Source organism: Lissotriton vulgaris, chromosome 3_1 (genome assembly GCF_964263255.1).
Source record: "Lissotriton vulgaris chromosome 3_1, aLisVul1.2, whole genome shotgun sequence".
Taxonomy (NCBI): domain Eukaryota; kingdom Metazoa; phylum Chordata; class Amphibia; order Caudata; family Salamandridae; genus Lissotriton; species Lissotriton vulgaris.
The window spans coordinates 703,754,589-703,778,755 of record NC_141689.1 but is presented as its reverse complement, the minus strand read 5'-3'; the positions used below and the strand labels follow the sequence as shown (position 1 = coordinate 703,778,755).

General features: G+C 43.0%; 1 protein-coding gene across 1 annotated transcript in view; it reads right to left on the bottom strand.

Moving 5' to 3' along the window:
* MAN2A1 (mannosidase alpha class 2A member 1) overlaps positions 1 to 24,167 on the bottom strand; it is a 1,326,430-nt gene that overhangs the window by 48,627 nt on the left and 1,253,636 nt on the right. Inside the window, exon 21 of the mRNA XM_086961008.1 lies at positions 21,928 to 22,038. Within this exon, the coding sequence (XP_086817134.1) occupies positions 21,928 to 22,038 (111 nt within the window). The remainder of the gene's footprint in view (positions 1 to 21,927; positions 22,039 to 24,167) is intronic.

Sequence of the window (24,167 nt, the reverse complement as noted above, 5' to 3'; positions counted from 1 at the left end):
TGTGGAACCCACACATATACCTAACAATGCCTATACACGAACACTGTGCCCCCAAAACTATAAGCATTATAAGCATTACAGGACATACACAGGGCTAACGCCGGAATGTTGCCCCTTATTATGAACAAATGTATCGATAACAGGGCCAGCCCAGTCCCTTGTCTATTTTTACTCGCGCTACCGAGAAATGCCCCACCATAATCTGGGCCTCCAGGTGCCCACATATTTTCCAGCTTAACTTTTCATCTTGATACATGAGCATCTCTGTTTAAATTGTATTGCCTTCAACTAATGCTAAACTTTACTTTCCGAAATAGGCATAAACGTACAATGCTTCACATAGTGGTAGTCTGTTCTCTGTGTGGTTTTCCCTGTTCCTCTGCAGACACTACTCTCGCAGCAGAGGCCTGCCTTGCAAGAAACAAGCTGCAGCTGTGGCACGGGACTACTATTTAAAGCCCAACCGGGACACCACATACCCACCGACAGAGTCCCTGTCTTGTCTGGCCGCAGTAGGTGGAGAAGGGGGTCCTCAGGAAGCCCAAAGTGCAACCGCTAATCTGACCCCCTCCAGGGACTCTCGCAAAACCAGAAAGTAAACAAATTATCCCACAGTTGTCGCAGTCACAACCGTGGTCGCAAATACATTTTATTCCGCACCAAGTTATAGCACAAATACCGAACAGATACGCAATCGGCTAGTAAGTACATATGCCGACACGAACCGTCTGACACTGCCGTTTTTTTTCCGCTCACCGCTTAGGCACCAAATAACGAATTCACTGAACATGTGCCTGAGATGGTCTGCGTATTACATGTGTGTGTTTACATGTTTGTCTTGTCCACCTTCCTTTACAGGTACAAACTTAGAGGAAATCCTCCTCTTACAGTTAATGCACATTAGCGAGTGCCTCACTTAGGGACGCCTATTCTAAATATAGCTCCTTTTAATTCACTCCTCACACATAGGTCCTGAAGAAAGCCAGATTTAATACGAGGCCTAACTGAAACTAGTTGACCACACCGGATGTGGGAGACCATAAGTCTCTCCACGTCCACGTCCACTAGCCTTGCTTTTAATACTGCCAAGTGCTCACAAATAAATTTTCCTTTGGACACTGGGACCCTTAGGACAGTTTTTAAACTTCACTCTTAACACCATCACTGCACACTCACTTAACACCATCTGCTCCGCTGTTAACAGACGTCGCAGCACACCTCAGGCACACTTGGGGCCAGATGTAGGAGCCCTAATACCGGTCGGAAACGGCCGATTTTGGCCGTTTCCGACCGGTATTAGGGTTTTCAGATGTAGGGCATGCATTTACAGAATCGGTATTTTACCGATTCTGTATTTACAGATTTGGTAAAATTACCGAATCGGTAAATACAGACTCGGTAAAATACCGATTCTGTAAATGCAGATGTAGCTGGCACATGTCAGAGTGCCACAGGGCTTTAAGAATCGGTATTTTACCACCCAATCCAATTGGGTGGTAAAATACCGATTCCAGGTGTGCATGCACATCTGTGCATGCACACCTGTGCCATGTGACACACAGACATGCCCATAGGGCATGTATGTGTGCCACATGGCACACAAGCCTGTAATTGGGGTGCCAGAGGGTGTCAAAGTGACACCCCCTGCACCCTTGCAAGAATAGGTAATTACCGAATCGGTAAATACCGATTCGGTATTCCACATTGATTCCTATGGGCTTCAAGGACCATAGGAATCAATGGGGGATACCGATTCGGTATTTACAGAATCGGTAAATACTGAATCTTACAGATTCGGTATTTACCGAATCAGAATTACCTACATTTCCCCCCTCTAATTTACCACTTCTTAAATACCGAATCGGTATGATTCGGTAATTTAGAAGTGGTAAATTAGATTTACCTACATCGGGCCCTTGGTGCCTTGGGTGGGGCCCGATGATGAAGCATACCATCAACTAGGTTGGTGGGTGAGGGCCTTCATAAAAACTAATATGTTTTTCTGACACACACACTACATGAGCATCACTAGTATAGCTAGATCTTTTTGATTATTATCTTGACTTAAATAAGGAACATTGATCTGGCAACCGCAAAAAGGCAGAAATGGCTGAAAGATAGCTGTTAACTGTGTTCAGAGCAGAGCCCTGCTGGACCAAAGAAAGAACTAGTAATTGGACCTGAGAAGGAGGATCATATAGGAGACCACATCTTTTTGATACACGCCATGCCACAAATTTGTCCCATTGGCAGGCATTTAACAATTTAGCGGAGGGATGTCTGGCTGGCAGAATAACATAACAGACTCTGGCGTTCAGAGAGCCTGCCAGGTGTTGAACAGCCAAAGAAATGCCCTTGTGTTCCAGCCATGTCTGGAGACATAGTGCCCCTTGACAAATGGTCCACGACCCCATCCAGCCCTGCTTGTTGCAGTACCACATGGAGGAGGTGATGTGTATGAACACATGCACTGGACTATCTTTGACGTATGGTAGAACGTACTTCAACTCCAAGCGAATTCCCAGAAGCTCCAAATTTTTGTGGAGTTCTGGCTCTGTCAGAGACCAGAGTCCTCTGATATCCACCTCTCCTAAATGGCCACCCCAGCCCATGAGAGATGCATGAGTCATTACAGTCAACTCTGGTTGGAGTGGGGAGAGGAGTCTGCCAATGACCCAATCGTGGTTCATTAGCAGCCACTTCAGGTCTTCAAGATCTGGATCATGTCAGAGGGACTCTCCTGATCCTGCACTCATTGGAACTTCAAGTCCCACTGCAGAGTCCGCTGATGCCAAGTGGCATGTGTTACCAGCAGGATGCTGGAGGATAGGAGGTCCAGCAGCCTCAGAGTTTGTCTCACCGAAATCCAGGATAGAGGGTGAAACATCTGTATCATAGCCTCAATATCCTGGACTCGCCATTAGGGAGGTTGAGCCCAAAACTGCACCTTACCCAGAACAGGTCAAATGAAAGGGAGAGTCTGATAGGGAATCAGGTGTCACTTTGGCACACTGATTGTGAATCCCAGTCAGTACAAGAGGTTCGCCGTACTTTGGAACGAGCTCGCCTTCCACATACAATTGTTAAAATTGGGGAAGACTGGAACCCAGACTTCCAAAGGTGTGCTTCAACAACCACCATCACCTTGGTGAACATCTGAGGAGCGCTGGAAAGGCCGAAAGAAGCACAGCACACCGAAAAACGCTTTGCCCACCAGGAGCCGCAGGTAACATCTGTGGGTGGGCAGGACGGGGATGTGAAATTATGCGTCCTGCAATTCTAACGCTATCATCCAGTCTCCCGGGTCTAAGGAAGACGAAACTTGAGCGATTGTGAGCATTTCCAATCTCTTCTGCTTGAGGAAGAGATTTAGAAGACGTAGGTCTAGAATAGAGCGAAGGTCTCCATCCTTCTTGGGCATCAGAAAGTAGCTGGAATTGCAACCATACCCTACTTCTAAAGCCATATACATAAAAGGAGTTACTCGCAATCTAAATTGACCTGGGAATAAATAATAAAAAACAACATCCTAAAGGTATCATTCAAAAGTACAGTTATAAACTCAATACAATAAAGAACATATTTATATAATCATATAGACAAATGGAGATAAATCGGAACCAAAGTTGTGATAACAATATATTTAAATGTATAATAGTGTTTCAGGTTCAAGCAGCATTGAAAAAGTGTCCCAAGTTAAAAGTGTGGAACATGCTAAAAAATAGTGCAGGCGGTGCTAAATGTTACACAAGATGATAAGAAAAAAACGTGGTAATGAAATACTAGTTTCAACAATGTTCATAAATGACTTGATATTTTTAAATTTAAAAATTTTTTAAAAAACATTTGTACAGCGCTCGCATACCCAGCGGTTTCATGGCGCTAGTGGTGATCAGTGGATGGCAGCAACAGGGAGAATAAGGGTAGGCTTGTGTAAACAGAAAAGTTTTGAGATTTTTCCGGAACAAGAGGTAGGAAGGTGAGGTGCGTAGAGTAACCGGGAGGGAATTCCAAATTGTTGGAGCCAGGACAGCGAATCTCGCTCCGCCCGCCCTCTGCTTTTCAAAGCGGGGGATGGTAAGGAGGGCCAAATGGGCCGAGCGAAGTTCTCTGCCTGGACAGTATGGCTTAATGAGAGAGCAGATGAACTCGGGAGCAGTGCCCGATCTGGCCTGATACGCGAGGCAGCCGAGTTTAAACAGGGCACGCTCTCTCACAGGGAGCCAGTGCAGTGTTTTGAGTAATGGAGTGACTCGATGATATCTGGGTAGGCCATGGATCAGGCGGGCCGCCTGGTTCTGCACCAGTTGTAGTCGATGGATCATGTATGCAGGGGCTCCATTATAGACTATGTTGCCATAGTCTATACGGGACAGTACCATGGCCAACAGAATGATTTTTAAAGCTGAGGGGGAAAAAAACGAGAGACTTTCCTAATTACTCTAAGGGAGAAGAAACATGACGAAACCACGGAACAGACTTGCGGGTGAACAGTGAGCTGGGGATTAAGAAAGATTCCCAAAGTTTTCACTTTGGACACCGGAAGTGGAGGGGCACCAAGGGAGGGGGGCCAGAAGGAAGGGGACCAAGGGCTGCAGCCACCTCCGGTCAGGACCAGCTCGGTCTTGTCCGGATTAAGTTTGAGGTGGCTGCAGTTCATCCAATCTTGAATGAGAGTCATGGTTGTTTGGACGTTCAGGGCAGATGAAGGTAAATGGGACAGACTGAAGATTAACTGGAGGTCATCCGCGTAATTGAACACGGTGACCTTCAGTTGCTGTAACATAAAAATGAGGGGAAAAATATAAAGGTTGAACAAAAGAGGAGAAAGTGATGAACCCTGAGGGACCCCGCATTCTACCTTGCGAGAGGCCGCCGAAAAGCCAGCCAAATGGACTCCTTGTGTTCTCCCAGCAAGAAAGGACTTCAGCCAAGAAAAGGCTAAGCCTTCTATGCCCGCCGCCCTGACACGGTTAAGGAGGATGGTATGGTCCACCGTGTCAAAAGCGGCGGATAGATCTAGGAGAATCAAGGCTTGCGGAAGGTTGATGCCGATGCCTTCACGCAGCTTGTCCATGACTGAGATGACCACTTTTTCTGTAGAATGCAGGGGACGGAAGCCAGCTTGGCAAGGGGAGAGGCAGTGATTTGCCTCGATGTGAGTGCTCAAAGTAGAAGTGATGTGAGTTTCAAGAACTTTTGCAAGATAAGGGAGGAGTGAAATGGGGCGGTAATTGGAGGGGGAGGAAGGATCGGCGTCCAATTTTTTTAAGATTGGGATGACAACTGCCGATTTGTGTGAACTGGGAACATGACCATGAATAAGTGAGTCGTTAAGAAGGGTCAAAGGGGGAGTGGGGAAGGCTGAGTAAACTTCCCTGAGTATACAAGCAGGAGCGAAATCCAGGGGAGCGCCTGATTTGACCCGTTGGAGCAGAGGGAGGAGGGTGTCAGTGGTTAGAAGTGGAAAGTTAGTCAGTTTAACGGTAGTGGGGGGAGGGGAAGGGTCAACAAAAGTGGAGGAGGGTGGAGGGATGTTGTGTTTAATTTTAACTACTTTGTCTATGAAAAACTCGTTGAGCGAGTCACAGAGGGATTGGGACGGGGGAATGGTTGCCGTGGCTCTGGTGGATGAGGCAAGTTCATGGACAGTGGAGAAGATTTCCTTCGATTGTGACTCAGCGACCATAATCCTGTTGGTGTAATATTCAGCTTTTGCTTCCAGGATGCTCTTTTTATAGGTTTGCAGAACGGCCAAGTAGATTGTTTTTTGGGCAGGGTCGTAAGTTCTTCTCCAGACTCGTTCGGCCCTTCTTGCAGCTAGTTTTTTCTCTTTAAGGTCGGAAGTAAACCAACGATTGGCTGCGTGGGCCCTTTTAACTGAAAGCCGCTTGAGGGGGGCGAATTCATCGCCTGCCACTGTGAGCCAATTGTTAATTGCGGCCAGCTGTGGGGCGGCTGTCAGACCGGTAAGATCAGGACAGGTCTTGGCCAGGGCTGAGCAGAAGGAGGGCATGTCTACCTTACCCCATTTCCGAACCCAGGCGTTTTTGGGAAGGGGGGGTTTGACCAGGGGTGCTAGGGCAAGGGAGAGCGTGATGGTGGAGTGATCTGACCATGGGCAAGGGGATGTAATAGGAGGTGTGGATGGAACATTAAGTGTCCAAATTTGATCTAGCATGTGGCCATGTTGGTGGGTGGGACTGTGGATGAGCGGTACAAAATTCAAACTTTTCATGAGGCAGGTGAATTCCTTAGATTGGGGGCTTTCGGCAGGATCATTGGGCCAGAAATTGAGGTCCCCTAAAGCTAATAAAGAAGAATTTATATATATATATATATATATATATATATATATATATATATATATATTTATATTTCATAATGATTCCATTGTCTTATATGTAATAAACCACTATTTTTCTAGCCGGGATAATGTCTGCGCTGCTTCAGCGTTGCCGGAATCAAAAGGTCATCATCAGAACAACAGGACAAGGAAACATCCAACAAAGAAAAGATTACTGCATATAGAAAATTAAGACAATAAGAACCCTGTATGAGACATTGGACATGATTTAAGAAAGATTTGAGAATCACAACTCAAAGACAAAAAGTACCTGCAAAGACATCAAGATGACGGTGGGGGGAAATGGTGGGCGCTATCTAGTAGCAGTCGCAGGCTCAGTAGTCTCTCTCAAGGCATGTATTGATATGGATACGAAAATGGATGAACTCAATTGAAATCGCTATCGCGGGCAGAAAGAAAAAACCTCCAGAGATCGGATTGACCTGTGTTTGCTTTGTTGCGTTCTTCGGTTTGGTGCCTGTTCGCTGTTTGTTCCCCGGTGTGTCTGCACTGAGCTGCCGGCGTGCCTGGTGCTCGGCGTGCAGTGCTTCCGGGTATCAGGGCTGGTATATTTTTTTTTGGCGCACCTGTGGGGATTGCGGGGTGCTGATGGCACTTTTGGTGTGGGGAGGACTCGGCGCCTGACGTGTGGAGGTGGCGGCCGGTTGTGGGGGGGTGTTGGCTCCTCACAGATGACGATGGTCGGAGGCTGCTGCAAGCTTAGCACAAAGAAGAAGTGTCTCGGCCAGAGTTAGCCTGCGGAGGTGCTCGGCGCCTGCTAGTTTGTCTCTGTTTTCCTTGGCTAACCAGATTGAATCCCCTTAGTGTCTGCAGATAAGAAACCATCAAAAACCAAGAGTTAAGGAAGGAAAAGAGCAGGAAAATCTAAGGGAGGGAGAGCCAAATGCATGGCTAACCTCAATGATTCCGGTAAGGAGAAGGGGGAGAGATTGGGGACCCAAATTGCATTTTGAACGGGGGGTAGAGTTACAGGAAAGTCAGGAGGGAAGCTTGCATACAGAGAAAAATGAAGTCAATAGGCACACTCTTAGGAGTAGGGATATTTGGGGGGTGAAGAACTCCTCCCCCGAGTTAGTAAGCAAAGAGCCTATATTGCCAGTCATCGTGGAGGCACAACAAAAAGCAAAAAAAGTAAAAGCGATTAATTCCATCCCGAAGTCAAAAGCCCTGAATACTAATACTCCCTCCAAAAAAAAAAACGGAAAAAGTCCTCTAAAAATAAAACAAGTAGCATAAGAGTTACTCCATCGTGCAGATCTTTCTTTAAGGTTCATAGTATACAGTCTCCAGCAAAGGAAATAAATCCCCCTTTAGGTATTACTTCAGATCTAACAGTGGTGGAAAGTAGTACTTCTGTCTTAAAACATACTCAACTACAACTTTTTAATAAAAACGACAAGGGGGAAATGGAGCCACTACCTTTAGAGAATAGATACAAACCCCTCAGACAGGAGATTAGTGAAATTCCAGGTACTCGGTTACTCTCCTCTTGACGCCTAATATGGAAAAAACTACCACGAGGGAAAAAGGAGTTATATTGGATGAGTCAAGTCCCTCAGGTGCTCTAAGCACATTGTGCGACAAGGGGGCGACCTCTCATACCGAGGGGTTATTAACTACATTGCTCACAGAAATAAGAGACAAGTTTGCAGTCTCTGAAAATAACCAACTAAAAATACAGACTGTGAAACCCTCGAAGTTAAAATTAATGCTATCTCTGACACAGTCGGAGCTATGGAAGTAGCAGTTGAAGGCTTAACAAAGCAAATAGACAAAAATACGCAAGACATTCAGACATTAAAGGGGGAAGATAGAACCTTGAAAGATAAATTGGGAAGTTTAGAAAATGATGCAAGAAGGAATAACATCAGACTCCAGAATGTACCGGAAGATGCAGAAGGTGAAGATATAAGATCATTTATCATTAATCTTCTTGTAGAATTCTATGCAGAAATTGATAAGAAGACTTTGGAGGATGACATACAAAGAGTTCACTGAGACCCTAACTCTAAAAAACCCGGGAAGAAAAACCCCAGGAAGATTTTGGTTAACTTTAAAACGTATATGTTAAAGGAGAAAATCTTAGCAGGAGGTTTGAAAGCAGGCGTCTTTAAGACGACTGATTGGACATTCCGCATCAGATCAGATATATCCCATATCACTCATGAAAAGCAATTGGAGTTGGAGAAATCAATGCAGGAATTAAAAAATCTAGGCGCAACGACAAATCTACGTTTCCCTTTCTTCGCTCAAAGTTATGTGGAACAACAAGATGTTTACCTTTAAAGACCCTGATGAAGTAAATGCCCTGATAAGTCAGATAAAGAGTTCTTCATCCAGATAAGTGTTTCTGAAAGCCTTGATAGAGACAGAGCCTGAAAATAGAGGCGCTCCTCTAATAGTTGTAAGGGAGGTTTCCCCATGGGGTGGGGGTGGTCTTTCCCTTTAAAATGAAAAAAAGAAAATAATAATAATAATTTTGTCATACACAGGGTGGGGGAGCATGTGGGAGAAAAAAAAAAATTCTCATTTGAAATTGTTAATTTAAAAAATCTCTGGCCTTTTCTATTAAATACATTCTATGACAATTACTTAATCTTCTATGTCTAAAAACGTCAGAGTAAACAAACTGGAAATCATGACATGGAAATGGACATAGGGCTCCCGGGAGAAGAAAAAAGATTTAGGAATATCTAAGATTATCGGAATGTAAGATTTTTCTTATCCAAGAATCCCATCTACTTAAAGTGGAATGGCCATCGATTTTAAAGTACCAGAGATGGATTGAACATTGTATTTGTACAAATCAATCCTGTACGACAAAAGGAGTTGCTATATTAATTTAAAAAACGGCATTGGCTGTGTTGAGCGAATGTATAGTTGATCCAGCGGGGAGGTGGGCAATTGCTAAACTAAAAATCTGTGGGATTGGGATGAATTTAGCAAGCTTCTACGGTCCTAATTTGGATGACCTGGCACCCCTGTATGCATTGCTTATTCACCTAACAGAAGCTAACAATTATATAATCTTAGGGGGCGATTTTAATCTGGTCTTAAATCCGAGTCGAGACTCTACCTCTCATAGAGCTGTATCCAACACACAAAAAATGAGAAGGGCTTCAAGTCATTAATGTCTGATATAGGACTAATAGACATCTGGAGCGATATGGCCACTAAATCTAAAACTAAAGGTGGGAAATTTGCTTTCCACAATAAAAAAAATGTGGACGTAGGTCAAGGATTGATTTCTTCCTAGTTGGGGCAATAGTAAGTAGAATCGCTACCCACGTAAGTAATGCCCCTGAGCATATGTCAGATCACTCCGCAGTTACTTTAAAAATAGTTGTCAGCAATGCTCAATCACCTCGCAGGTGTACTATTAATCGAGCATTATTATTGGAACATTCCATAATTGAAAAACTAAAAGTAGAAACTAAAGAGTTTTTTGACATCCATTTAAATTCTGCCCCAATTCAAACTGTGTGGGATACATATAAAGCATTTCTAAGTGGGTTGCTAATAGCTACTTCTTGCACACAAGCAAGGAAAATAAAAGAGGAGACTAAAAAGCATGCAAATGAGATACATAGATTGCATGAAAGCCTTGAGGGGGATCAGGAGAATGTGATCATTTTAAGTAATTTAACATCTGCTAAACATAAACTGGCTGACTCCTTAGAATCTATAATTTAAAAAAATTGGGATGCTAGTAAACTTGCACACCATGAATATGGGGAGGGATGTAGTAAACTCCTCGTCTGGAAAATAAAAACTGACCAGACGAGAAATTTAATAAAAGATATACGATGCCCGGACACTAGCAGTATAGTTTCAGAAGATGCTGAAATTGAGGAGGCCTTTGCTCAGTTCTTCAAAAAACTATACAAGGAGAAGATAATTGATGATAGCCTCATGGAAGACTTTTTATCAGAGGTGGCCCTTCCTACTCTCCAACAAGAGGATAAAGAACAAATAAATTGTCCTACATTGCCGGAGGAAGTAGCTCAGGTAATTAACTCTTTAAAAAAGGGAAAGGCAGCGGGGACTGACTCTATCCCAAATGAGATTTATAATATATTAAAAGATGAAGTAAACCCAATTGTTTTACAATTATTCAATTCTTCTTTTATAGAGGGTGACAGCCCCCCGCCTCCTGGGAAGAGGCAATAATCACAATTCTTCTAAAACCCAATAAAAATCCACACATTTGTGAGTCTTACTGACCAATTTCGCTTTTAAACTGTGATCATAAAATCTATACACAGATTATTACTAGACGATTGGACAAAGTAATAGGCCTGCTCATTCACCCAAATCAAACATGGTTTATGTAGGGGAGGCAACTTAGCTACTTAACTTATGATCTTATTGGAGCTATAGCTATGGCCCAGATGTATAAGTCCTCTCCGGCAGTAATGACATTTAATGCTGCTAAGGCCTTCGACCGAGTCAACTGAGTATTTCTATTTAAAGTAATACAGTGTTTTGATCTGGGTGAAAAATGTTTAGCAGCAATTAAAGCCATTTATAAAAGCCCCTCAGCAAAGATTTTAGTTAATGAGAATTTAACCAGAGCGATACAGATCGCAAGAGGGACCAGACAAGTTTGCCCCCTTTCACCGTTACTTTTTAATATGTATATCGAACCCCTAGCCTGCAAATTAAGAGCATCTCAGAAAATTATCCCCTTTGAATGCAATGGATGGGAGAAAAAAATTGGGTTGTATGCAGACGACCTAGTTGTTTTTACTGGGAATTTAGAAAAGTCTTACTCAGTAATCTGGTCAGGAATAGAGAACTTTGGAAAGGTCTCAGGGTATCTCCTTAATCAACAAAAAACAGAGTTAATGAAGTGGAACCCAAACCTTGAGAGGATCTATGAAAAGAAGGAGATAAGATACTAGGGAATTTAGATAGTCCAAATCATCGACCAAATCTCACAAGTTAACTTCGAAAAAGTAAAAAGGAAGTAAGCTAACCAATTACAATCTTGGAGGGTTTGGTCTCTCTCTTTTTTGGGTAAATCCAACTTAATAAAAATGTCACTTCTTCCAAAATATAACTTTTTGTTCAACACCATCCCCTTGGAGTTCCCAAAAATCTGGTTTAAGAAGGTCCAGGGGCTCTTTTCAAGTTTCGTATGGGGAAATAAATGTCCAAGGATTGCCCAAAAAAACTTAGAGAGAAAAAGGAATATGGAGGGATTGCAAGCCCGGATTTATATTTGTATATGTGTGCATTTCAGTTAAAAAACTTTCGACAATTGATGTTGGATGATTCTATGTTCTCTCCTCTTTTCAAATCCCTTACAAGGGATTTTTCTCAAAAAGATGGGTGTTTTCTTTTAAAATTTGGCCACCCTAAATTTTTCAAAAAATTTAAAATTAAAGGTTTTGATATCAGCAGTAAAACTTTTGTCCCAAGCGAGTCGCCTTCTAAAAATGCCATACTACAATGATATTACTCCGGTTTGGGACTCCGCAGGGCTGCCATTGTGTTTGGCAGAAGTCCTAGCGACTCCCCTGAGAAGATCCAGGATTAACACTTGGAAGCAACTTTTATTTGAGGCAGAACTCATTTCTTCGCCACACTTAGCAGCTATCACCGGACATTTGGTCTCAAAGTTTAAATATTATCAATTGCTAAGCTGGACAAAAGCAACGGATAAAGAACTGAAAGGGAACTCGAACTTAGCATTAAAGATCAGCTCCCGTTGTATTAAGAAAAAAGAGGTGTCAGAGTGGTATTGGTTACTTGCCCAAAATGGAGAAGAGGAGCATGCCTCATTTATGGAGATATGGAAGAAGGACCTGCCAGATGAAGATCTCAAAAATATTGGGCAAGTATCTATGTCTCTTCTTTGGTCTTGTACAAATACTGCAGCATTAAAAAAGAATCACCTCTTCACAGCTCATAAGGCTTATTGGACCCCCGAGAAAATATTGAAAATTGGAAATCGAGAGATCAAGAAATGCCCCAAATGTGGAGGAGATAGAGCAAATGTCCATATGTTTTGGAGCTGTCCGATAATAGCCTCGTACAGGAATAAAGTGGGTAAGACCATATCAGATATTATGGGGCTAGAAATGAAATTAACACCTGTATCTGTAATTTTTGGGTTGCCCCCAAAGGAAGCTGATGAACGAGTACTAACAAAAAATCATAAAGCCTTATTATTTACTTTGATTCTCCTAGCCCGTAGGGAGCTCTGTATTAAATGGATATTACCATGTTCCCCCTACGGAAGATGAATGGATTCATTCCATTCAGAGGTTAGCCCTTATAGATCAAGCTGGCAATTATACGAAAAAGACTAAATACTGGGAAATTTGGGACAGCTGGGTTGAGACAGGGGCGAGACATATATAAAGTTTTGTTTTGTGTAATGAGCTTAAAATCTCTCTTTTTACGATTTTGTCTTCTTTTAAGACATACATGATTTCTGGGTCCTATGATTAATAATATGCTTCAGACAAAGTCCAGGGGGCCGGTCTGCTTGGCCACCCTCTGCAAAGTCGGATTACATTGGCCGCCCGACTTTCAAGATTGAGGTTGAAACCCATACAAGTAGTCGAAGGTGCGGCTCTGGAGATACGTAGTATCCTTCTCCTCTCCGGGGGTGAAAGCAGACCGGTAATTTAAAATTCATCCTTCAGATACTTGAAAGGGTCAGAGAAACCTTTTCTTGATATTTGGACCATATTACACTTAAATGAGGACAAAACAGAAAGGACCTGCAAAGTTAGTACTTGGACATCTGCAAGACAAAACGACCTCTAGTCAGTATTGTATGAACTAGGAAGGAAAGAAAGACAGCAAAGAGAGGTGCCATCCATGATGCAAAGACGAAGAGGCATTTTATTCCATGTGGCGGGAGCAAGAAAGGAAAAAGCTCGACCGCCATTTCTAGAGGTATGTATTCTAAGAGGGGTCAGCAAGGACTCGTTACTAGATCTGAGTTCTCTACGAGGCTGATACCATCTTAGCTTTTGAGTCCAGTATTTCGGATCATTTCCGTGCATGCGCTTGTGAATCAGGCATAGAGTTTTAAAAAGCATTCGCTTTCTTACTGGAAGCCAGTGAAGGCTTTTTAGACAAAGGGCAGAGGAAGATCTTTGCGGAAGGCTGCAGTGTTCTGAAGAACCTGGAGCCTATTCAGATGGTTTTCGTTTATTGAAAGTAGCAGCGCATTCCCGTAGTCTATTCTGTTTATGATTAATCCTTGCACTAGGCGTTTCCGGGCCTCAACAGGGATTCACTTAAAAACCTTCTTCAAACTACGCATTATTCCAAAACAGGTGCCCACGATATGGTTGATTTGGTTTTTCATGGATAATTGATTATCCATGTAAAAACCCAGGTTCCGGACTGATTCCTTAGGTGTTGGACAAATACCTATATTGGATGGCCACCAGTTGTGTGTCAAGTGTTCCGCAGCTTTGCCAAAGAGCATAATCTCTGACTTGCTGCTGTTTAGCTGAAGGTGGTTTGCACTCATCCATTTCTCAACATGAGTCAAGCAGTTTTTGAATTGCTGTTTGGTTTCATTTGGGTCAGGACCCAGTGTAATTAAAATCTGGGTATCGTCGGCATAAGACAGAACATCAAAGCCATAGGTTCAAATCACCCTAGCCAATGGTGTCATATATACACTAAAAAGCGTTGGGCTCAGAATAGAGCCCTGCGGCACACCCATCATGACAGGTCTCTCACATGCAATGTTTTTGTCAATCGGAACAGCTGTTACACAGTCGGATAGGTAACTGGTGAACCAATTTTGGGTATTTCCTCTGACACCAATTTCTCAAAGCCGTTGTATTAGAATGCGATGGGAGATGGTGTCAAAAGCAGCAGACAGGTCGAGCAGGACGAGGATGACTGATTGATCTTTATCTAGAACCAGTGTGATATTATCGGCAACCTCGACCAATGCTGTCTCCGTGCTGTGTGATGCCCTAAAGCCAGATTGCGAAGAATCTAGGAGTCCATGGCTTTTAAGGTGTCCACGAGCTGTCTATTGACAAGTGATTCAAGCATTTTCCAAAAGTATGGAAGTAACAAGATGGGCCGGTAATTTAAAAGGATATTAGGATCGGTCGTGGGTTTCTTTAAGATTAGTTTGACTCTAGTTACTTTCCATAATATAGGGAAGTTTGCCTCCGACTGTGACTTGTTGAAGAGACTGGTCAGACCCTCCACCAATACCGAAGCAAGCATAGAAAAAAGTTTGGGGGAGATAAGGTCAGTGGGGGAACCAGACTTTATTTTCAGCCCAACTGAAACGATCGACTTGCTGTTGCATTTTACAAAATCCTTCAAGATATGTGGCGGGCCAGATGGCGAGTTTGGCAGAACTTCAAAATGCGTGCTGTTTTGATAAGGCGGAAAAGAATGATGAATTGCTGTGATTTTTTCCTCAAAGAATTTAGAAAGAGTGCCAGTCCACTCTTGAGAGATAGGTATTACTGACTGGTTACTGGAGGTGGCAAATTCCTTCAGAATTTGGTAAAGTTCTTTAGAGGAGTTCTCTGCTTTGTTTATTCGCTCTATAAGTAATGTTTTTTGTCGCCTTTATATCGCTCATATAACTGGAATGCAGTATTTTATATGCTTTACGGTCAGCCTGATCTTTGCTTTTATGCCACTTATTCTCTGTGGTTCTACATAAAGATTTTATAGTTTTTAATTGCTCTGTAAACCAGGGGGCAGCTCTGATCTTACGCTTGACTTTACTCAGAGGGGCGATTTTTTCCAGTGCTGTCTCTATGGCGCTGTCAAGGTGTTGTGCTGCTATAATTGCACTTATTGTAGGAGTTACCAAGTCGAGGTGGAAGTGTTTTAAAAAAATGAGATAATGTGATTTTACGCCATGGCCTACGTAATGTAAATTTGCTTGCCAAGACCGCTTTGGCTGTGGTAATGGGAATAGTACATTTTAATAAATAGTGATCTGTCCAAAGTAATGGAATGAGAGGCTCTACCGTTAAGTCGGGAGAGTTGGAAAAGAGGAGGTCCAAAGTATGGCCGGCCTGGTGTGTGGGGCCTACAACCATCTGGACGAGGCAGAGGGTGTTCATATTGGAAATCAATTTCTCAGTGTCCGAGTTGGATTGTATTTCTGCATGATAATTAAAATCACCAATTAGGAGAAATTTATAGGAGGCTAGGACATGTGGTGCTATGATCTCAAGCAACTCATTCCTCATTCGTAAAATCTCCTTTGGGGCCTGGGGGTCAATATACTAGGGCTCCTCTCCAGGCGTTATTTGGGGATCCCTTAATCTTAAAGATAATAATTTCTGTATGATTAAAGATGAGATTTTCCAAAATAGTGATATTTAAATTGTGTGTGGTGGCAATTAGTAATCCACTCCCTCTGGTATCTTTCCTATCGAATCGAGTTATTTTATACTCTGGAGGGAAGGCAGTATATACATCAGGGGAAGCATTGTCATGCAGCCAGGTCTCAGAAACAAAGCAAATATCCGGGCTACTGAGTCGAGAAGGCTCCACGTTTCTAATGCATGTTTAGAAATTGAACGGGCATTAAAATAGATGCCATGAAGTTGTTTATAAGCCTTACATATGTAGAACTGATTTGGACTGAGAGGTGTAAAAGTCTTGTTCTGGTCAAATGGTTGGGCTGAACGAGAAATTTCAGGAAACCTGTCTATTTCTGCTACTAGTGCCTCCATAGGTTCAATTTTTTTTATTTCTTCACTGGAATATCTAAGACATTTCATGTTTTCTAGTTAGTGAATGTTTTAAGAGAGAATGGGTTACCGGAAGAAAATAAATACAGGGGTCCTGGAATCTGGCGGCGGTCAGGCGCAGACGGGCTTGCCTTTCGCGCGTGCTGCGCGCATCCGTGCCCGTCTGCTGATTAAGTAGGAGATGGGCGAAAAAGACTGGAGCGCTAACTTTACAACTTCCGGTAGTGCGTCCGGTAGTGAGTGATGCCTAGAACCGACCCTCCAATCAAGAGGCACAAGCCGTGACGGACCGGGGTCTATGGCGGTGACTTGAAGCTGGGCATGAGGATGTACAACATATTTATACGGCGCAGATAAAAACAATTTAAAAGTGAGTCAAAAACAGAGTTTCAATTTATTCTTTGGGTATCATGCAGGCATTACCATTTTAAAAACTAGAAACAACAGCGAGGACGTCGGAATCAGAGTGCAATTTGCAAGAAATTCGGGTGGCACTTAAAATCAAAAAATGATAAATGAAAAAGGGGTAATCAAAACAATGAAATTGAAACCATGTAATTAAAATAAACACTTATTTCCAAGCGAAACAAATATATATATCGAGTGGTACCTAAAGTCAATAACAGTAAGTGAAAAGCAAAAGAAGAAAGATAACTATAACAATCAAATTGAAGGGCTAAATATAGGAACATGTAGAGAAACATTGGGTAAATACTCAAACAAAGTAATTCAAGGGCTTACAACCTAGAAGACTTATCTCAATTAGACTGAGCAACACAATTCAAAAGGATACAGAATTTCATGTCAATAATCAATTGGGTACTCGCACACAGTGAGAGCAATAAAAAGATCAAGTTATTCCATTAATCCAGAGAATTTAAAACAGTCTTGACCATGTCTTATCTAAAGATCTAGTGGCACTAACAAAGCATCAAAAGTTTGGATATATACCACCCCGTTCTGGGAGTTGGGGTCGCCATAATCTGCCTTCAAACCAAGATCAGGTTAGTCCATTCATCAAAGGAATTTAAACCACTAATGCCAATGTCACATCTAGAGATCCAGCGACACTCGCACCGCGTCAAAAGTTTAGATAAATTCCCTTGATTATCGCTTGCTATCTTGAGTGCTAATTTGATCATTTTGTTCTGGTTGCAGTCTTTACTGATTACAATTGGGCCATAGTTGAGCCCCTGCTAAAATGCTGCGATCCCTCACAAACTGAGTAAGTTGCAATTGTATCATTGGCAAATTTCTTTTGTCAATGGTGAACCCCTCTTTACTCTCTTCATTTCCTTGCTAGTTTTTACCATACTCTCGCAGAGGTCCAACCGTTTGAATTTGAAGGTACTTTTTGACCCAGAGTTGTGGTTCTCAAATTATTCTTAAATCATGTCAAACATCTTATAAGAAGGTTATCATTGTTTGAATTTTATCTATGCAGCAATATTTTCTTTTTTAGATGTTCTTCATCATTTTGTCTTGATGACTTGTTGAATCGTGCAGGTCATGCAAGGTCGAAACTCCGTCAACATTATACGGTCTAGAAAAGATTTTGATCATTACATATAAAATATCAAGCAATTTATGAAAACTGTTGAAACCATTATTTCTTTTTTTGCTGTTTTCTCTTCTTCATGAGTAACATTTTCCGCCGCCTGGATTACTTTGAAGCACCTTCACACACTTAGCACTTGGGAAACAAGCATTGACAAAGCCAATCAGTCTGGCCTAAGAAAACTGTTTGATAGTATTAATTTTTATTACAACCATGTGCAACAAAAACAAAAAGAAAATAATGAAACTTAAATAAGGCTATCACATGCTGTCATTAGAAATTGCAAACTAAAAAAGCATTCACTCACTGATTTGGGAACTTTATTAGTGATGTTTGTTGAATATCAAACATTTCAGTTGTGTCATGCACTTTATTGTTGTTATTGGTAAAGGACAACTGGAATCAAGCTAGCCTGGTTGATGAGGGCTGTTACCCCAAAACCCGTCCCAGGATGCTTATTTCCGGTCCAGGGAAGATCTGGCTTGGCAGTTCGGGCTGGACTGTTCCCATTAGGTACAGGATCAAGACTGATTTGCATATAGCTATGTCTGAACTGCGGTGGGGAAGTGAGCTAAAGAACGATGATGGATTCAACCCAGATCAGTGACTGGGGGTGACTGGGGGTGAGTGTCTGAAAAGTTTCAGCACTCCATCAATCATCTCCTTGAGTTTGAGTAGTGACAAATGTGTCACTCCTGGGATGGGGTGGCTATCTCTGAGAGGTGGAGATCAGAGCTTACTGGTCTCTGGCAGAATCTGGGCTCCACATCAACCTGTTGGAGCTCTGGGCGATCAAGCTGGCATTGAAAGTCTTTCTGCCCTCCATCAAGGGAAGGCTAATGCAGGTGTTTACGTACAACAGCACCACCATGTGGTACTACAACAAACTGGGCAGTGTGAGGTCATGGACCTGCGTCTCTGGACATGGATTGAACAACATCTGGCGGGCTGTCAACACCAGAGAAGACAATCTCAGATGAAGATGCCTAGTTGATTACGAATGGCATCTACAGTCAGAGGTGGTACAAGGTCTTTTTCAGCAGTGGGAAGAGCTTTGGTTAGAACTGTTTGCCACCGACAAGAACCTGCAATGTCAGCTGCTCTGCGCGCTGGAATTGTCCAAAGAGGCTCTGGCTCTGAGATGCTTTTAGTCTCTAGTGTTACTCAGGCCTCCTATAGGCCTTTACAACCATTCCCCTCCTGCGCAGAGTTCTTAAGAAGATCAAGAACGACTGGGTCCAAGTTATCCTTGTGGCTCCAGACTGGGCACGGGAGTCTGGCATCCCAAAAAGTTCTGCAAGGACATCGGTCCTCCAATCAGGCGGCCCCATTGGGAGGAACTTTTGTCGCAAGAGCAGGGGAGGGTTCTCCATCCAAATCTGTCCATGCTCCGCTTTCTTGCATGGAGACTGAGAGGTGACGGTTGACAGTTTTCAACCTTTCGCCAAAGTCTGTGACGCTATCTTGGCAGCCAGGCTTCCCTCCACCAAGAGGGCATACACCTGCCGTTGAGAAAGATTTGTGATATGGTGTACAGAAAGACAGATTGATTCTCTTTATCCCTTCTGTCTCAGGCTCTCCTTTTTATTCTCTTTCTTACCCAGCAGGTTCAACTTTGGACACTCTCAAAGGATATCATTCTGCTCTCTCAGCTTTTCTGTGGCTGCCTGACCAGCAGTCCATCTTTAAATCCCCTATTGCATATATGTTTCTGAAAGGTTTGTAACATTGATCCCCACTTTTATTATGTCCCAGTGGGACCTAAATCTCGTCCTCACTTTTCTTATGTGTGCTCCCTTTGAGCCCTTGTACAATTGTTCACTCAGGCTCCTTATCATCAAAACGTCCTTTTTCGTGGCTATAGCATCTGCCCAGAGGGTCAGTATGCTTCAGGCATTGTCAAGCCACCATAGCTGAACATCTATCCAGGTAAATTGGTGCTTCGTACCAGAGCTTCCTTTCTACTGAAAGTGGTCACTCCCTTTTATGTAGGCCAATCGATCACTCTGCCTACTTTTTACACTCCGCCTCAACCCTCCAAGGAAGAGTAGCAAATTCAGCATGAATAAACAATAAGAGAGTTGTCATTCTATCTTGACCGCAACATGAGAGTTCCAAGTAGATGAACAATATTTTGTGGAGTATGTCGGAGCAAAGAAAGGACGGGCTGTACAGAAAAGGGCGATCTCACGATGGAGCATACTCTGCATTAAAATCTGCAGTGCTTGGGCTTAGAAGCAACCCAGACTGTTTGCATGCTCAGTCCACCAGAGATAAAGCTGCAACCAGAGCATTAGTTCATGGAGTTCTGGTCCTGGGTGTCTATCAGGCAGCAGGGTGGGCTTCTTTGCACATGTTTACCAAACACTACTGCCTGGACAGTCAGGTCAGTAGAGAAGGGCATTTTGCGTGTTCGATCCTGCAGGACTACCTCGTGTGAAACTGATCAGGAGACCCACCTCTGGAGAGGTATTGGTTGGGTATTTATACTAAGATAAAGAATCTGCAGCTAGAAGTCTCTAGCAGATGAACAAGTTACTTACCTTCGGTAACACTGAGGTTCTGTGAATCCGATCTTGTCCCGTGAGGTTATGGTTCCGTCACGATTTTGGTGATGTCGAACCGTATTTAGTAAGTTCGGCTAATATGGAGTAAATTCGTCACTTTAACTAGCGAGTTCATTACGTATTTGGAGACTTCGTCTCGAATATGGGTTCCATTTTGTCCGAGCCTCCATTTTGTATTGCCATCACGTAGGCCGATGAATGTGGTCGATTGAATGAAGCGACCTGGCCTTCTTGTGCTGGTATACATTAGCTAGGTTCTTCTTGACTTTAAGGTGAACTGTAAGGACCTGACTCCTTCACCTGAAACTGACCCTGCCAAGCCAATTTCCTTGGTTGATCGTTGTCTGAGATTGCCAATCAATGTTCAGGACATCGTTAACTTTTAGGTTCTCTACACATGCCTTATCTTGCTCGTTATCTGTCATTGTTTCCTTTTCTATGCTCCTTTATTACATGCATTGTGCTTTCAATTATGGGTTTGTCCGGTTTGTGGAGATTGAATTTGGGACATTCCTAATAATTAACTTTGGGCTGGGACACTGCAAACTGAGTCTTCTGTTATGTGATACTTTGTTTGAAAATGTACCTTATTGGTCAGAATTTTGCGCAGTGGGTGTGTATTCGAACTGTGAATATTGTGTATAAAAGAAGATGTCTCGCCTTACAAAATTGAGCAGTCTCCTGAGAACGTACGCCATGCTATACATCTAGAATCACTGTTACTAGCTGCAGCTAATAAATTTGGTCTTTGACGCCACCCAGAAGTATTCCGTGTCTCTGTATACCAAGACAAGTGAATCCGAAGACTTTGGGCATGCCCCTGGCGCCGCTGGGTTTAAGACGCGGTTCTTCAACACCTTATCTGGTAGAGACTCCCTCGATCCTCCCCACTCTGCGGATGGATTTCTAGGGACAAAGCTTTTGTCTTTCAGGGTCTTAGTTTTCCACACCAGTGATCAGTGTACTTCGTGGCTCTGTGCTTCAGGCATGGAAAGTCATGAAAATTAACTGCCTTCAGCGGGCTTGGTGGGCACCTGTATAGGCATCACGTATGTCACTTCCGGTGTGAACAATGCCAGTGACGTTACGTGGAGCCGAACCACACCACCTACCAGCGCACAGTGGTACTGCTCAAGAAAATTTCTGGATCCAGTCTGACACCTGGGGAAAACTTGAAGGTAAGGAATCTGCGGCTAGATAAGAGTCTCTACTAAATAAAGCATTACCAAAGGTAAGTAACTTGTTCATAATGTTGATTCTCTATGATTAGCCGACTGCTCAGTATTTTTAATAGGGGAAACAGTACGTTTGGGGACTCTAACGACATATTTTGAGTTGAAATACCTCAGATATTCCATTCAATAGTTTTAAATGTGCTGCAACTGAACACATTTGCTTGCTAAATTACATACTGGGAGGGGATCCTTTGTATGTAAAAAAAAAATGAAAGATATCCACAACAGTTAGATATTTGCTCATAGTAAACATCACACAGGAGAAAGTTCAAGTTGTGTAAACCTCAATTATTTTTCTGGGACACTAGCCCCTCGTCTTGAAAATATTCACTCACACCTTTACTAACAGAAGATTGATGATGCTGTGTTTCCATTAATAGCACAATAGAAAACATTAAAAGACAAATCCAAAGCAATTAGACTTATAATAATATGTTACACATGATTTACATTAATCTCAAACAACACATATCATACTGTCATGTACCTTTCCTTGAGAAGTGGAGCAGTGAAGCCCTGTGTCTTTATTTTGAAAACCGCAATCGAAACCCTTCCTGTGAAGTATCAAGGCTGCCTCATCTGAAGGAGCAAATTTGCCCTGTGATAACACACGATTCATGGATTAGTGGAAAAATACATTAAAAATCTAGCTTACATTAGAAATAATTTAGACAATTACAATTAGAGAAACTAATGAAAAATACACACTTCAACTCAGAAATGGATAAGGAAAAGACAACTTCAACAGATTGGTCCACCACAAGAAAATGGGATAAATTTCCCTTGCCATTAAACACTAAAATCTCTACTGTAAGTATGCCTCACATCTAAACAGACACAGCTTAAAAGATAACGCTAATGCCATGTTCCTGGTACTCTCAGGTAAAATCAAAATTACCTCTGAAGGGCGAATATATACTCAGGCTATCCTTTACATGAACATCCCAGGTAAAGTAGAAGGTACTAACTGTGACTGAAGTGATATAGCAAGTATTATTATTATTTTTACACTTATAGAGCGCACAGCTACCCGACAGGGTCTCCAGGCGCTAGACATGTGAAGGCCAACACAGCTAGACAAAGGGCAAGATCACAAAGAATAGTATTACTGTACTCGCCACTTGATTTAGAAGACCTAGTGTTGCTAATGCTACTGGACGGTGTAGTGGGTAACGAAGACGAGCACTGGGTGCTAGGGAACCAATTTTAGGCTGCTGCTGGGACACCAAGGTCAACAAAAACAAGGTTATGGATGGCTTGCTTCAATTAACTGTCAATCACACCGGCCGCATTCCAATCTATAGTTTTTTGCCCACCAAGCTATCTCATTTGACGCAGCCATACACAAGTGGGAAAAAAGGGGCTGGTTTTCATGGAAAAAAGTGGGCATGTCCCTGTTGCGGTTTGGACCTATTCCTGTTGTGGGGGGATAGGCTCACCCACACAAGCAAGTTACTACTTTTATTGAGAGACTTGAGGAAACGCTAGGTGGTAGGAAATGTTTGTGGCTCCCCGCAGATTCCAGAACTTTCCAACACAGAAATATATGGAAAATGTGTGTTTTTACCTCAAATGTGAGGTTTGTAAGGGATTTGAGGGGAAGGGGGGCTGGCGATAGCTACACAAGTCACGCCACCCTGAACTCTCTGGGTGCCTAGTTTTCAGAAATGTGCAAGTTAGGCAGGTTTGCCAGGGTGCCGGCAGAGCTAGGGTTCATATTCCAGAGTCATCAACATTACCAAAAAGGGCCTGTTTTTAGGTGGAAAAATGTGATCGGTCCATGTTGCATTTGTGCCTTGTCCTGTCGCAGATGCAGGCCCCACTGTAGGAGGCTGGCTTTGTATATGATGCAGCACCTTGCACTAATCCAGACAACCCTTACAGTGATTTTAGTGGTCTTAAACAACCAGAGAAAGCTCTCTAAGTGGTAGCTGTGGAGAGGAGACTTCAGGATTATCCAGAAGTAGTGTAAAAAACCACACAGTGTATACATAAAAATAAGTATATTTATTACAGAACACTAACTAACACATTGGTATATCCCCTACCCAGAGATATAAACACAAATACACACTAATACTTCAATTGTGAACAGGTAAGCACAAAATACAGTGGTCTCCAGTGGGAAATCAAACCATATACTAAAAAGTGGGAATGCAAACTGCGACCGAAGTCGGAACTTGGACCAGAAGACTCAGAGGAGCTGGGGACACAAGGAACCACCCAAGGGAAGTAACCACGAATCTTATGGAGGCTGTGTGCAGAGTTGCTTGTCCAATAGAAGTAAACAGGAAAGTCATGGTTGCAGTTTGGAGAAGGACCCTTCCCAGTGGCCCTGTAGAAACCCTGTGGAATAAATAAGGTGGAGTCTCTCCCCACCTGTGGATACCCCAGGAACCAGGATACCTACACCAGGGAAACTGGGTGCATAGTTGCGAAGTGATGTCGGAAACTGGCGTAGACCACAATAGAGGACTTCAGGAAAGATGCAGCTGCAGAACACTGTAAGACTCCGGTGAAATCCAAGGGTGGATTTCTTGAAGTGAAGAACCTGCAGGCAGAGGGGACAGAGTCTATGCCACTGCGAGGTGACCAGGAGGCAAGGAAAAGCAACGTCCACCGATGTTGGATGGTTCAGAGGAGTTGTCAGTGTCCTTGTCACTGCAGCTGTGGGGGGTAGGTGTCAGGTGGAAGCACCAACAAGCCTTAGCAGCTGCAATACGCATG